Below are 14,181 nucleotides of genomic sequence, written 5' to 3'. Positions count from 1 at the left end.
ATTATATTAGATCTAATCATTTGTGATATGATTAGGCAAATGTGTAGAGTAGGGTATATATGAATACTAAGAACCATCAAACAGTATGCAATACATACTTCAGTAATATACAGAAATGAATCTTTACATGTACAAAAAATTTTTGTTAACGCAGAAATTTTCCGCTGTAAAAGCATCTTATATTATTTTCTTAACATTTGTATTAGTATTTGAACTGAACCTTAAGGATTATAAGTAATATAGCAACGTCGAAAATAATAGACTATGTTTGAATGAAGATTGATTTCGGTCTTTCTCATTGTCTGTTGGTATGTGTGTGTGTATTTTGTGTTCGGGTTTAGTATGCATGTACTTCTGTGCCGAAAACAATAACAAATAAGAAACCACTACTATGTCGTATAATTTAAATAATAAAAATTTCATGATGATAACTATACTGAATGAAATCATTCACCGGATACTTGGGTTTGGACCACAATCTAAATGGAGGTGTTAATGTGATACTACCCGGTTGTCCAAACTGCAATAGACGGAGTGGGATTCGAACCTGGGACATAATAGCAATTTACAACCCTACACATACACACATTTTTACGGTGAAATATTTCAGTGTATTATATTAAAGCAATTGATTTTCATTCCTTGAATCCCAAGCCCATGTTTGGTTTTATCCTTCAATGACTTGGACAGCAAAGCGATGTATCAGGCTTTAAAAAACAGGAAATATCTCTTAAATAAGAATATTCCACTGGTTTTACACAATAGTTATCGCCACAATTATCAACAATGCAATCGTCAACATCTGTCTCCTAATGAAAGCATCGTGGATCGGTAACCTACAGAATTAGCAGAATATCTTGGTGATTCACATACAACATCATGACTGTCACTAATTCAAGATGAAAAAATCACTGCCGACTGACTAGTAATTGAAATTTTTACTGTCCGAATAAGTAACAATAACAACAAACGCAGTACATGCGTCTCATATAATTTTTTTTTTATTAAGGAACAATTAACGCAACCGAAATTTCACGTTGAGTGAACAGTACTGATTTTATTTAGCTGAGTAGTCTTTCTTTAACAAAAACAACTCGACATTCAGTAAGATAAGTTATCACTTAACCGTCATTTCGACCATTTCCCTAAATAATCAACCCACTAGTTGGGAGATGACTCCAACATTCATTGATTTTTTTTGTAACAAAATGGTGATCAGAGCAATTAAACCACAATATATTTACCATAGGTAGTTGTATTCACAAAGTGCTATTTACTTCCCCTAAAACTGACGATGATGATGATGAATTAAAAATGAGTCATTCTGACCCTTAGGCACAATGAGAAACACATAAAGGTCAGAAGCGATGAGCCACGTTTTTGAGTTGAGGTTATAACTTTGATATTTTTTCCAGTGTGAATGTGCGTGTGCGTGCATTTATGTGTCTGAGTATAGTGTGCATGCATTTCTGTGCTACTAAATAAAAATGATAAATAAATAATGATAGGGGTATGAGAGCACAAGGACATTAGTGTGTCTGTATTTAAAGCCTAATTTCAACTCACAAATTATAGTAGTTCTTTGTTCTCTCATAAGTTTATGAAAAAAGATGGTGGTGATATAGGAAACACAGCATATTAACCATTGGGAGAAATGTAGAGCAATCAAAATGAGTAGAATGGAATAATGATTGTGTGACTTGCAGTTAAACGTAAAATTAAATGACCTTACAACCCTCAAAATGTCTGCACCGTATATATATATATATATATATATATATATATATATATATATAAACAGAGAGAGAGAGAGGCACATTACAACGTGCCCAGACAGTCGGACAAAGAGAATCAAATTGAAAGCGAAAACGAAAATAAATGAGTCGAACCATATGTCAGTCTGAAAGGTGTTTTGCTTATGTGCTCCTTTAACAAATAAATTAAAATATTTTTATGCTCTGAATTCGAATTCTTTAGGTTAGTTGTGATTAACAAATATACATTAGTGGAAAATACAAGCAGATTAATCAAACATACTCAAGTCCATGTCCATATATTCTGTATTGACAGTAACTCGGTATATTTAAATGGTGCACTCATCTGCGTAATATGAGTGTGAAACATGGCCAGGTTGTCCTTAAAACAGCACTAATTGTGAAACACATTACCACAGGATGAAATTCAATGTAGAAATTTCTAATTTGATATGACTAAAAACACGTTACTCATTCCTAACCTGACGCCTGTGAAAACGTAAGTTCAAGAGAACTTTAAAGTGAGAGGACCACCACCACACACCACAATCTCACAAAATTTATAACTGAGTACATTGTACACAATGGTGAATTTTCTGGTTAGGCAAAATGAGAACAAAAATTCCTAGTTTTAGAATGATTAATATTGTTTATAATCGATTACGTTAAAACAAAAACCTCATTTTTTTTTATTTTAACGTACATAGTGGGCAGTTACGATCCTCGCAAATGTTATAAATAATATCATCAATTTCGGTTACCTACCACAAAAAACTCCGTACTTCGCTGTTTGAAATAGTGTTTTCAGTTATACTTCATTAAATAATACTGTCTAGCTGCCCCAATCGAAATAGGTGGAGCAGCGCTCGAAATTGAGACCAACGTTTTAAAAGTTCAACGTTTCAACCACAACACAAGCTTTAGTGAGGCTATCCATGAATCAGTCATTCGGAATCTATGATTCAAATTTGATTTATATATATACTGATCTTTTAAACAATCTTCCTTAACTAATTTTCTACATAGGTATAGGTCGATGAGTTGACGAACGATATTTAAGTTTCATTAATACAGTTTACGATCTAAGGTTTATTAGTTCAATTAAACTTATACGACTGACGTCAAAAGTGTACTAAGCATTACACCATTGAAATGGAGCAAACAGGAAAAAGATGCAAGTAAACACATACTAGTGATTAAAGTTACTTGTTGAACACTTCATTATCACCACTCCTTTATTAAAAATCACTGATCTCAGATACGCTTCCTAGCTCATACAAATAGGAAGTACTGTAATTCTACTCACTATCAAATAGAGACTAAAATATTCACTAAAAATTATTAGTCTATTGCTGTATTTTAGCCAAAGACTAAATTAGCAGTCATTGATTTACAGGTTCAAAGCATAATCCACCTACTCGGGTTTGAGTGGTCATATAGTATCACTATCCTTCATATAAAACAGTGTCATAGATATGAACAGACTATTGTGTATTTGCTTAACATATAAATAATCGAAGTTCTTTTGACCTCAGTTGTCTCCTAAGTCTTTATCACTAATTAAAACACAATCAATATCAATGACATGGATTTATAGCAGCCCTACTAACCGATAGCAGTTCCAGATAAACATGAGTTGGTCGGACCTGTCATAAGAATCTCAGTCCTCTATTTTGTAACTAATTGTTTACCCATCAGCTGTTTAGATTCGAATATTGAACCTTCCGATACGTACATTTTAACTAATATACCATTTTCTGATATCAATTGTCTAATAAGCGTGGCGTCTAATATTGCATATCACATTTCTAATACTGGTCCAACAATGATTTTAAAATGACAACGTTCCTAAAAGGAAAAGCTGTTGGATTTATTGGAGGAAATTCCAAAAACACGTCAGAAATGAGAATTTTACGATTACCAAACAGTTTATTTCTCCAAAAAAGGTTTGGCAGTTTAGAACTAGTTGACTTCAAGTCTTTGTGTATTCGGATTATGGTTAACACTGGAATCTAGGACATCTATCTCATTCTATTTGAAACTCATCATCAGGATAATCAGTCACTTATTAGACAAGAATGATATTTATTGATAAATATTTGAATGATTCCATAAAATATGTATATCCAGAGCGTATTGCCTCGATATAGCCAACAAAGAAGGATTAAAATTCAGTCATAAATATCAACAATGGAATAATTTAAATCCTTATAAGTAGTTAATTTAAGCTTACTTTTTAATATTCAACCGTAGCAAAAGCTCATTACTCAAATTGTGCTTGCTTTGTGCAAACTCCAGATATAAGTAAATACCTCCGTTAACTCTATTCACTGTTAAGTGACATAAGATTTTCATAGTACCAGTTGAAAAGTAATTCAATATTAAAAATGAGATTTTTTTAATAGTTGACCACTCAGAGATAAAACAAAAGACAAAACATTACAACCATTCATTTTATCAATCTACATCAACAAAGAGAGAAGTCAGTAAAAACGAAAATATCACTAACTTATCTATCTATCTGGTAGACGTTTCTGTTTAGATACAAATTAGTTAAAATAAATATACATGTTAACCAGTTATCATATCAAGTTTTGAATATTCTCAAAAAACTTCCTACGATAAATGTAAAAAGTCAAGTCATCCCGAATAGTGATGAGTATTTGTCTTTACTAGGGTAACCAAACCTATATGAGGTTATACTTCAGTCATAATATTGTCACGTAAAAATCTATGCTTCATACTTGAAAAATGAGACAAATGAAAAAATAACAATAGAAAGGAAACGTTCAATTTTCAACGGCCAAGTTTCAAGCTCGAAACTTGCCACTACACCGACATGAGTTTTAGCAAACTGATTAATATCACTAGCCTACATATACACAGAGAGTATACGAATCTTTACTTGGTACATTGAGTATTAAGTACAGGTAGAAAGAAAAGAACTTCAAGTAAAATGACATTGAACAGCATAGACAATTATGTCATATATACATATACATCCATCTCTGAATTCATGGAATAATTTCACTTAAATCAAACGCCAAAAGATATCAGACATTAAGCAAAACCTTTTTTTGTGTTTTGTCAATTGTAAGTTGAATAGTTATTTATAACTAGAATTTTATTTCTGAGCATATTCAGTAGATGAGGTTTCCATACTTTTTAGACAGAAAAAAACACTGAGCACATAGTTGTTTTACCCTAATGATCTTTTTTTCCTACCCATTCATCTATTATACCTACCTATTGATTAATTTATACTGTGTGGAATGAAATGTTAACAACATTTATCATCACTATATTGTACTCTATTTGCTATCTTCGTCTCACTATTTTGGGGATAACATCAACAACACATGACTTCACGAGAAAAAAAGAGTTAACAAGATGGCAATAGCTATTTTATCTTCCTCAATGTATGTATGTTTTTTTTTGGAAATATGTATACTGTACACATGTGTGCGTACATGCACACAATAATAGCCAGGTGCCCATAGTAAATGAGATTATCATTGGAATGAGTAGAAGAGAATTATTAGATGTGTTATAGTCGTCTAACAACAGTAGATATGTCACACATACATTGAGTATCTATATTTATATCTATCAATGTTGTAGATTATTCAACTATTTTGAGACTGGTGCTTCAGCACGTTTTTTGTCATCCTATGCAATTTTTGCCTACAAATAATGTAGACATGTAATGATAACAACAACTAAATAATATTAGGCATGAGTTTTCCTATTTTTCTCTAACTGGTTAGGTTGACTAAAACCTCAACTCTGATAGGAAGAAATTTCCTCATGATAGATGTATCGATAAAAGAAAATACACACAAATTTTTGCATGTATGTACGTTTTTATTTACATGAAGTTAAGTTTAGAGTTAAGCAAATCAAGAAAGCACATTTTCAAAATAATCACCATTTTCTCAACCTTAAGGTGTGTATTTTTGTATGCATTTGTGAGTGTGTGTACATTTATCATTTGTCAATGACCTCGACTTAAATTTTGAGCAACATAACACATATATGTATATACATTCCATCAATATGTGTAGGCTGAGTAGATGATGTTGTATAAACAGCTTTATCGATTACTCTTCTCATTTACTCTGGGATTTTTTTGGACTAACAACAAATTTTCCCGAAGATTGAAATAGGAACGGAAACTATTATTGAATTTGTATAGCAGTATAGAAAATTCAGAAGACTGGAATTAAGAGTATCGTTGTCCAATGAGAAATGAATTGAGCAAATACTTCTATTTGCCCCCTTTGTATACTACTTTTGAACATTGACTATGATGAAATCAGACAATATCGACTGATCATGTGAGAAGGGAATAAAACCATGATTCCAACTAACAGAAAAGTCTGTTTTAGTAGTGGGTATTAAATGTGACTGCCAAGTTTTATTTATGTGTGCTTTTGTATTTATGTGCAAATGAGTGTTTTAATTTTTGTACGAGTGTTACAGATGTGCATCAAGATTAAAGCGAACTCAAAAGAGAAACATCCTCTCAGACACAAAATGATTTAGCTAGGAAAAAAGTATAAATAACGAGTTAATGTAGGTTCCAAAACAATTTCCTACACATAAAACAGGATTATAAAATACTAAAGAGCTTTACGATAGTACAGAAGTTAATTATAGTTAATAGCTGGCGTAACCTACACAGATAATGAACAAATGATGCATAGGTAACATTAATACATGTTCAGCTGTCGATCAAAGAACGAAACAAAAACTAACACAACCAACTTGTAAATAAAGGATAGGTAACTTTAAAGATGAACGCAATTTTTAAAAAAAGAATCTGTTTACTGAGGTAACCCTCATCTCGATTTGTTTTCTCAACAAGTCACAATGGGATGGTAAAAGGTTCATTGAATACATATATATGTTAGTCGTCCAGACTCTAACTAGTTAATTTGCATAAACCAATACTGGATAGATCAGTAGTAAATAACTCCTTAGATTGATGATACGTCTTGATTTGGCTGCTTCCAACTTTATTTCAACCTAATCCTATCCTAGTCAAGGTTGGTGGTTTATTCATGAAGAATATGCCTCTTCCTTACTTCAGTCACTAAGGTAGTCAACCAGCTTTGGAACCACTTAAATGTTAAATAGATTATCTATTTTAAAGTTACCGACGACCTAGGTAGAATGTACTGTTATACTGTAAATTCTACATATAATGGTGAAGTGCTTATCGCCCCTTTCACTAAGATCGGTATAGGTTTATAAATATTAACAAGAAGCGGTTAGTAAACGAGATTTTGCTTGAATATTCATCAGGTGTATTCATCCCTATAATCATAACGACAACTATAAAATTACTAAAATCTCCACAAACCCCCTTCTAAAAACAATAATCATATGCTCACTAATGACTGACTTCAAGAGATATATCCTGGAGTTCTAGTGAGAAGCAGTGACCAGTGGAGTTCAACCAGGTCTATTGGGAGATATCAAGTGACTGAAGATATTGGTGAATGGTTGCTCAATTTCGTGTATTGGTTGAAGTTAGATATTAGCACCGTTGGATGCCGGTTCGGTGGCCTAGTGGTTAGGCGCTCGCGCGCAAGACTGATAGGTCCTGGGTTCGAATCTCGCGAGGCGGGATCGTGGATGCATACTGCTGAGGAGTCCCATAGTGGGACGAAACGGTTTTCCATGGTTGTCTAGCTTCAATTGACTCATGATTCCAACTATAAAATTACTAAAATCTCCACAAACCCCCTTCTGATAAAAAGCACTACCTCCACATACCTCCATTCCTAATGTCCTATATAATTGTTCAATAAAAATGAAGACAAAAGTAAATACTTAAACATAAATACATGTGTCGTTCATCCTTCAGGTATTCGATCTCAACTTCGTTTCTCCTAAATTGGCTTGGATAGCTCAGAAGTATTTCTTATTTTCATATCATAAATGTAGCTCATTGTCAAGAGAAAGTACATGAACGAACTTAATGAAGATAAATTACTAAGAAAAAATATACCCAAAAGATCATTTCCGGTTATGTGAGTCAATTCAGCTAATTTATTATTGATTCAAATAATGAGCTAATAGCAAAAGTAAACTGAGGCGCATACGATGACAAAAAGAAAAATAAAATAAATAACTTTAATTATTCTCCCCTCCCTGTCTTCGCTACTATCAAGTGTACACTGAATATCATTAATGCAGTATACCAAATATAGCACAATAAGCCTGATCTATTGATTCTATCCCGTTAGAACTAAATAAAATGTCTAGATACATGTTCAACCAATAGAAATAAATCATTGGACAAATATTAACGATCCTCAAACACTTCGCCTTCACGAGAAAATTAAAACCTTTTATAATACGACTAAGTAATATCGATCTAAGTTCACCAAAATTAACAACGGCACATTGTAATGTGCTTGGGTATAATAATATAGAACTCATAGGATTTACATAGGACGAGTGAAAACATGTAAATTTATTTGTGTATGTGTAGATTTGTAAGTTATGTATGTTTTGGAAGAGTTGAGTTTATTAACAACTATGCCCACTATATTGATCAAAGATTATTTGCAACCCACACAAAATAGAGGAATGAATGAGTCAGATTAGTGACAATATTGATTTTATTACCAAGTCCCAAATAAAATAAGCGGAAAATCTGTCACGTTGTGTGCATGAAGTAAATGTGACCAGTCACAACACTAAATTGGTCGAGAGAGGTGAGAATTAGGTTTTGGTTAAAACAGTAGGAGGATCTCCCACCACCCTTTCTTCATATATAAACGATAAAATATCAAAAATCAAGTTGGATGAGATCAACTGTGTAGTCAATTAATCAAACAGTATTGATTTGTAAGTCATATTATTGCATACGACCTAATACAAGATGTTCAGTTTGATAAAGGGAGGAGCTAAGACAAAGGAAGATGAGTAGTAATATTTATAATTAACCGATACTAAAGTTTAGGCCTGAAATAAGTTCTATCATTATGATTCTGATCGTGAGATAAATGATAAAAGTAATCCGGGCTATTAATAATAATAATACACTGACTCTTGAAACCCTGAAAACAAAGTTACGAAATAAGACGAGAAGTCTACATAGCAGTAGTCCTCATACCTAGTTGAGAAAAGGCTTTATATATATCATACAGCAATTAACGGGCATAAAATAACACAAATAATTCCAGAATTATTATAAAATCTAAAAATAATAAAAAGTGACATATAAGGATTACATCCTGACGAATTAGCTTTATAAATTTAATTAACAAAACGATCTGAATGAACCAATTGATCTGTTTTTAAAAGCGACCAGACCATATAAGAGTCTTCATAAGATAATGGAAGTGTTTTATCAATTAGCTTTGTTGTAGAATCTAAACGATGTACGGATTTATTCACGTTCACAGTTCAGTCAATTGAAATTGATAAGTCATGGTTAAAGAGTAATAGGCAGCATTAAACAACTCAAATATACTGAGGATGAATCCAAAGAAAGAACATTTTTAAATTATACGGATAAATAACATATCGGTACATTTCCTGAAGTTTCAAAATCCAAAGTACATTCAGTGTACAATTTAGGGAAAAAGATAGATGACCAAATTAATGACATTATACCTATAAAACCATAGGAATGTTTTAGCTGATTATTTAAGTTTAATGACAAGTTATACTTGTTCCTGATCCCTTGCAGGAATCCAAATTACAGTACATTAAAAGTGAATTACAAAGTGTTTTGATATTTATCACAGAAATTCGAAACCTTAATTTACATTTGAACAGAAATCTGTGGCCATGAAAATCACCTTGTTGATTGTAAATATCATATAAAAAGCGTACTACTTATATCTACTAAGTAGATAAATTTATAACATGAAATAAATGCTTGATGGATTCTAACAGATATCAGAAGGGGTTTTGTGGAGATTTAGTATTTATCATAGTTGAAAGCGTGAGTCAATTGAAGCTAGACCACCATGGAAAACCTGGAAACGCTGGACGGCCGTTTCGTGGGTTCGTGAATGCGCACTGCTGAGGAGTCCAATAATAGGACGAAACGGCCGTCCAGTGTTTCCAGGTTTTCCATGGTGGTCTAACAGATATGTTTAAACAACTTATGAAATTAACCAAAACTTACGTGTTAGGCCGGTATATGAGAACATGCCAACTTGATTAATGATATGCTCCCAATTCCCTGGTGTTCCTAAACTTCTCAAGTGCTCATAAAGTCCCTGCCTCATTTCACGAATACGTTGAGCCATTGTAATCACACAGGTTTTCCTACATAGGAAAAGCAATATGAAATAAAAGAACGAGACACCATCACTATCCAATTATAAAGATTAGATTATTGTATCAATACTTTGTGATGAATATAAATTAATCTCTTTACTTTTCAAAATTCCTCTGGTGTAAATTAAGCTAAGTAGGAAGAGAATTGAGCATGGACTGAAATACGAGAGGATAATTTTTAACAAGATTATAAAAATCAAGACAGGTAAGTGAAAAAGTGCATAAAATGAAAACGATCGAGCTAATGGAAGTTGTGTGCTGTTATGATCTGATCAGATTTATTGTTCGAATTCTTAAAGAAATACCCATCATACACGTCAGTGGCTACTGGACTCAGTGGATCAGCGTTAAATATCAGCTAAGTAGACAACGGGTTGGCGTTTACAGAGAAAGGTATTGGGTTTGAGTCGCAGAGTGACACATCATCTCAGACGCAGGTACATCCAGCTGACGAGTCCCAAACAGGACGAAACGCGCGCCTTGAATTGCACTACTAGCCACTATCCAACTCTGCTTAAAGTGCTTGTGAAATAATGGCAATATTCATACAATCCACACAGGCTGAACATATACGAAGATGAGACTGATCAATTGCAGTCTTAAACATCAATTGGAAGATCCAAACAACCGATACAAAATGAACATACGTGGGTTCGTTTTAAAATAGGGTTGTGCTTTCAAATCACGGTGTACTGATAGTCATTATATCGGTCAATTTCCAGAATTTTAATACTTTCCGTAACTTTACTTCTTATTATTCCTGGCACTTTCCATGAATGAGAGCATATTATTGTTATGCATTTTAGTGGAAGCGTGATACATTTTGTACTTAGTTTACGATTTTAAACTTTTGCAATAGTCAACATGCTCTTGGGTATGGACAACTAAATTGACTTTTCTTTTCTGGAAGAATTTAGTGTGATAACTATAGTATGAATTTTCATATGACGTACGTATAAGTAGCGCCTGCTGCAGACAAGCGCTTTTTGGAGCCTGATTTTCACTGTATATCTTGTAGTTCGAGCAAACCATAGTTGGTTTGGCAGGTTATAGTTCACCTCTCAATGTAGAAGAAAAAACAAGCTGTATGTTGTGGTGGAGCAAATATCAAAGGGCAACTTTTCAGACTAGTTCAAGGCTTATTATTGTGTAATTACTAAATAAGTGGACTACTATGTTTCCATATTCCGATTACTATAAGTTTTCCTTTGACCCATTGACTATTACTATACTTGTTATTATTTTTAAATTATTGCTGATCAATCATTTAAAATACTGCCCAGTTCCTTTATCATTATGATTTAGTTATATTTGCTAGGTATATGAGGTGATTAGTACTTGAGGTAGTTTCTGGGCTGGTTGGTTTGAATATATTAATAGAGGTTGGTCTAATATTGCTGATTCGGGCACAAGGCTGAGGATAGAAGAAGACATTTATCTCAGAGGAGAGATAGGAGTGAGGATTGTGTTAGTTCAAGGTTAAATGTGCTATCGGAATTTATCGTTGGTCAAGAGTAAGGGTGCTAGGCTATAAGCAGAATGCCAGACACTGGGTAAAGAAATTATAACCGAAATTTTGTTTGGCGAACTTGGCAAGTAATATTGATCAAATCATTTGGAAATAACAATGACCGACATGACACAATGGTAATACTGAAAATCCTAGTACAGACAGATTGTCTAACTATCATCAGTGGTTACATTTACTCTCAACAATATTTTTTTCATAACAATGTTTATAAACAATACAAAAACTAGTCTAAATGTTTATTTATCTAATAATGAACTTTACAAAATAGTACATATATATAAATTAGGAAACATAACAAATAAGTAAATTTACATTATCAAATAGAATCAAAATGACAATTTGCACTTTTATAACTAATTAATATAAAGAATAAACATTATACAAACAACTCAGACTATTGAGATTCAATATAAACTAGAATAGGAAAGGATTATACAGAAAATAAAGTTGATTTAATAAGGTCAAAGTAGATTATTATTATTATTTTTCTTATCAAGTGAATGTGTCATTAGACAAATTACTGTTTTGTATTATTACATAAACACTATCGAATGCCGGCTCAGTGGACCAGATGCTGTCAATAACTTCCACAGAAAAAACTTTGACTAAGACCTTGAAATGTGAATTTTAACTTCATAGATAAGTTACATAGATAGTCAACTACTCTTATAAACTCATCGTACTAATTTACAAAAAGCATCATTAAATTGTTGATTATCCCATCATACAGTTTTTTTCGGTCTCGTACATATTCTGTTTTGTATGTCAAGCCATAAAAAAACTTATGAAATAGTGAGACAAAATAATCATAAAATTTTTTTTAATGAACATGAAATAATTGATATTGCTACTTCATATCGGTTGAGTGCTCTGGCGCGAGACTGGTAGGTCTTGGGTTCGAATCTCGCGAGGCGAGGTCGTGGATGCGCACTGCTGAGGAGTCCCACAATAGGACGAAACGGCCGTCCAGTGCTTCGAGGTTTTCCCTGGTGGTCTAGCGTCAATTGACTCATGCTTTCAACTATGAAAATACTAAATCTCCACAAAAACCCCTTCTGAAAATATTCTGACTAATTTAGTTCTTTTTAATCGAGATTAATTTATTCAAGGTTGTTAGAAATTGAATTAAACGAGAAATCCTATCTTCTCATAGATAGTACTAATCAGTGTAACATTGTATGAATTATCTAGTTTGTATCATTAACGTGAAGTCAGTACAGTAGATCAATTTCTCAGCCTGGAAGCTTGTTATTCTTTATTTATCTCAAGCTAACAATTAATAATGACTACTTTAATCTAAATTATATGTTGAAATTAGCGGTGGAACATCATTTGGATAAATATTCCGTAATCAATAGTTAAAAATTATAGTATATTTTGTATGAAATATGGATGTACATCGGTCATCTGATAACGAAACATTCACGTTATCTTTCTAACAATCCTATTGCATGATCGATATTCCAATATTTTGCAGATTGTTCCACTAAGGCATTATAGTTTACGGACTAACTTTAGCTAGACAACCATTGAAAACTGGAAAAGGGCACTGGACAGAATAAATACACGACCGCGAGAGGATAGAACCCAGGGTTTTCAGATTTAATAGAGAGGGTGTCATATTTAAATTACTAGGATGACATGAAATAGTTTATATTTCTAGCTTCAGTCAATTCATGACTGCTGTCACACGCTTGACTCTAAAACCCCTTACGCTAACACTAAAAAAAGTTACTAGGTGCATACCTTCAGTAAAGCGTAGAAAAACATCAAATAACACAAGAGACTCCAGTTCCTTTTATATTTCCGGATTTCCTTATTTTGTTTAAATTGATTTCTGTTATCCCTTTTATCATTAGGTCACATGCAGTCTTATCCGTATTTGTTTCGGTATTCAAATATATTCCAAAAATGCTCATATTGCTGATTGAAATAACGTTATTATTGATATTAGTATTGAACATTAATATGCGTTCTCTTTTAAAAAGCACCTTATCTTAAGGAATGACCTTCACTCATCAGCTAATAAAATTTCACCAAAATATCTTCAGTTATCTTTAACCTTTAATCCCTTATATGACCTTGAATTCTAAGTCAGTCTGATGACTCATTGTTAACTTTACATCATGATCCCTATGCATGACATACGTAGATACACAAAAAAAACTTTCTTAGATGAGATATTTGTTTTACTTTTCGAATACTGACAGTCTGTAAAAATACACCAGATTCATTAAATGATGCGATAATTAAAAGACTAATATTTGAACGAAGAATATTCTTTTCGATAAATTGTCTTCAAGTTCTACAATTATATATCCAAATTAATAATGCGAAAAAATGACCAGGTTAAAGGCAAAGTACATCATTTCAAGCATGTAAATTTAGGTTTTGCATAGTTGAAATCATGAGTCAATTGAAGCTAGACCACCATGGAAAACCTGGAAGCACTAGACGGCCGTTTCGTCCTATTATGGGACTCCTCAGTAGTGCGCATCCACGATCCCGCACTCGCGAGATTCCAAAGCAGGACCTACCAGTCTCGAGCCGAAGCCCTTAACCAGAAGACCACTGAGCCGGCATCCAACG

General features: G+C 32.9%; 1 protein-coding gene and 1 non-coding gene across 2 annotated transcripts in view; one reads left to right on the top strand and one right to left on the bottom strand.

Annotated features, from left to right (window-relative positions):
• The window catches only part of Smp_049150 (putative aspartate aminotransferase), a 44,780-nt gene that overhangs the window by 7,696 nt on the left and 22,903 nt on the right, over positions 1-14,181 (bottom strand). Inside the window, exon 7 of the mRNA XM_018795785.1 lies at positions 9,907-10,049. Within this exon, the coding sequence (XP_018650063.1) occupies positions 9,907-10,049 (143 nt within the window). The remainder of the gene's footprint in view (positions 1-9,906; positions 10,050-14,181) is intronic.
• On the top strand, positions 7,315-7,390 carry Smp_tRNA_00075_Pseudo_CAA.1.1. The gene has a single exon. It is a non-coding gene (tRNA).

Source organism: Schistosoma mansoni, chromosome 2 (genome assembly GCF_000237925.1).
Source record: "Schistosoma mansoni strain Puerto Rico chromosome 2, complete genome".
Classification (NCBI taxonomy): Eukaryota; Metazoa; Platyhelminthes; class Trematoda; order Strigeidida; family Schistosomatidae; genus Schistosoma; species Schistosoma mansoni.
Note: the sequence above shows the minus strand (reverse complement) of the source record. Positions and strands in the feature narration are given on the sequence as shown.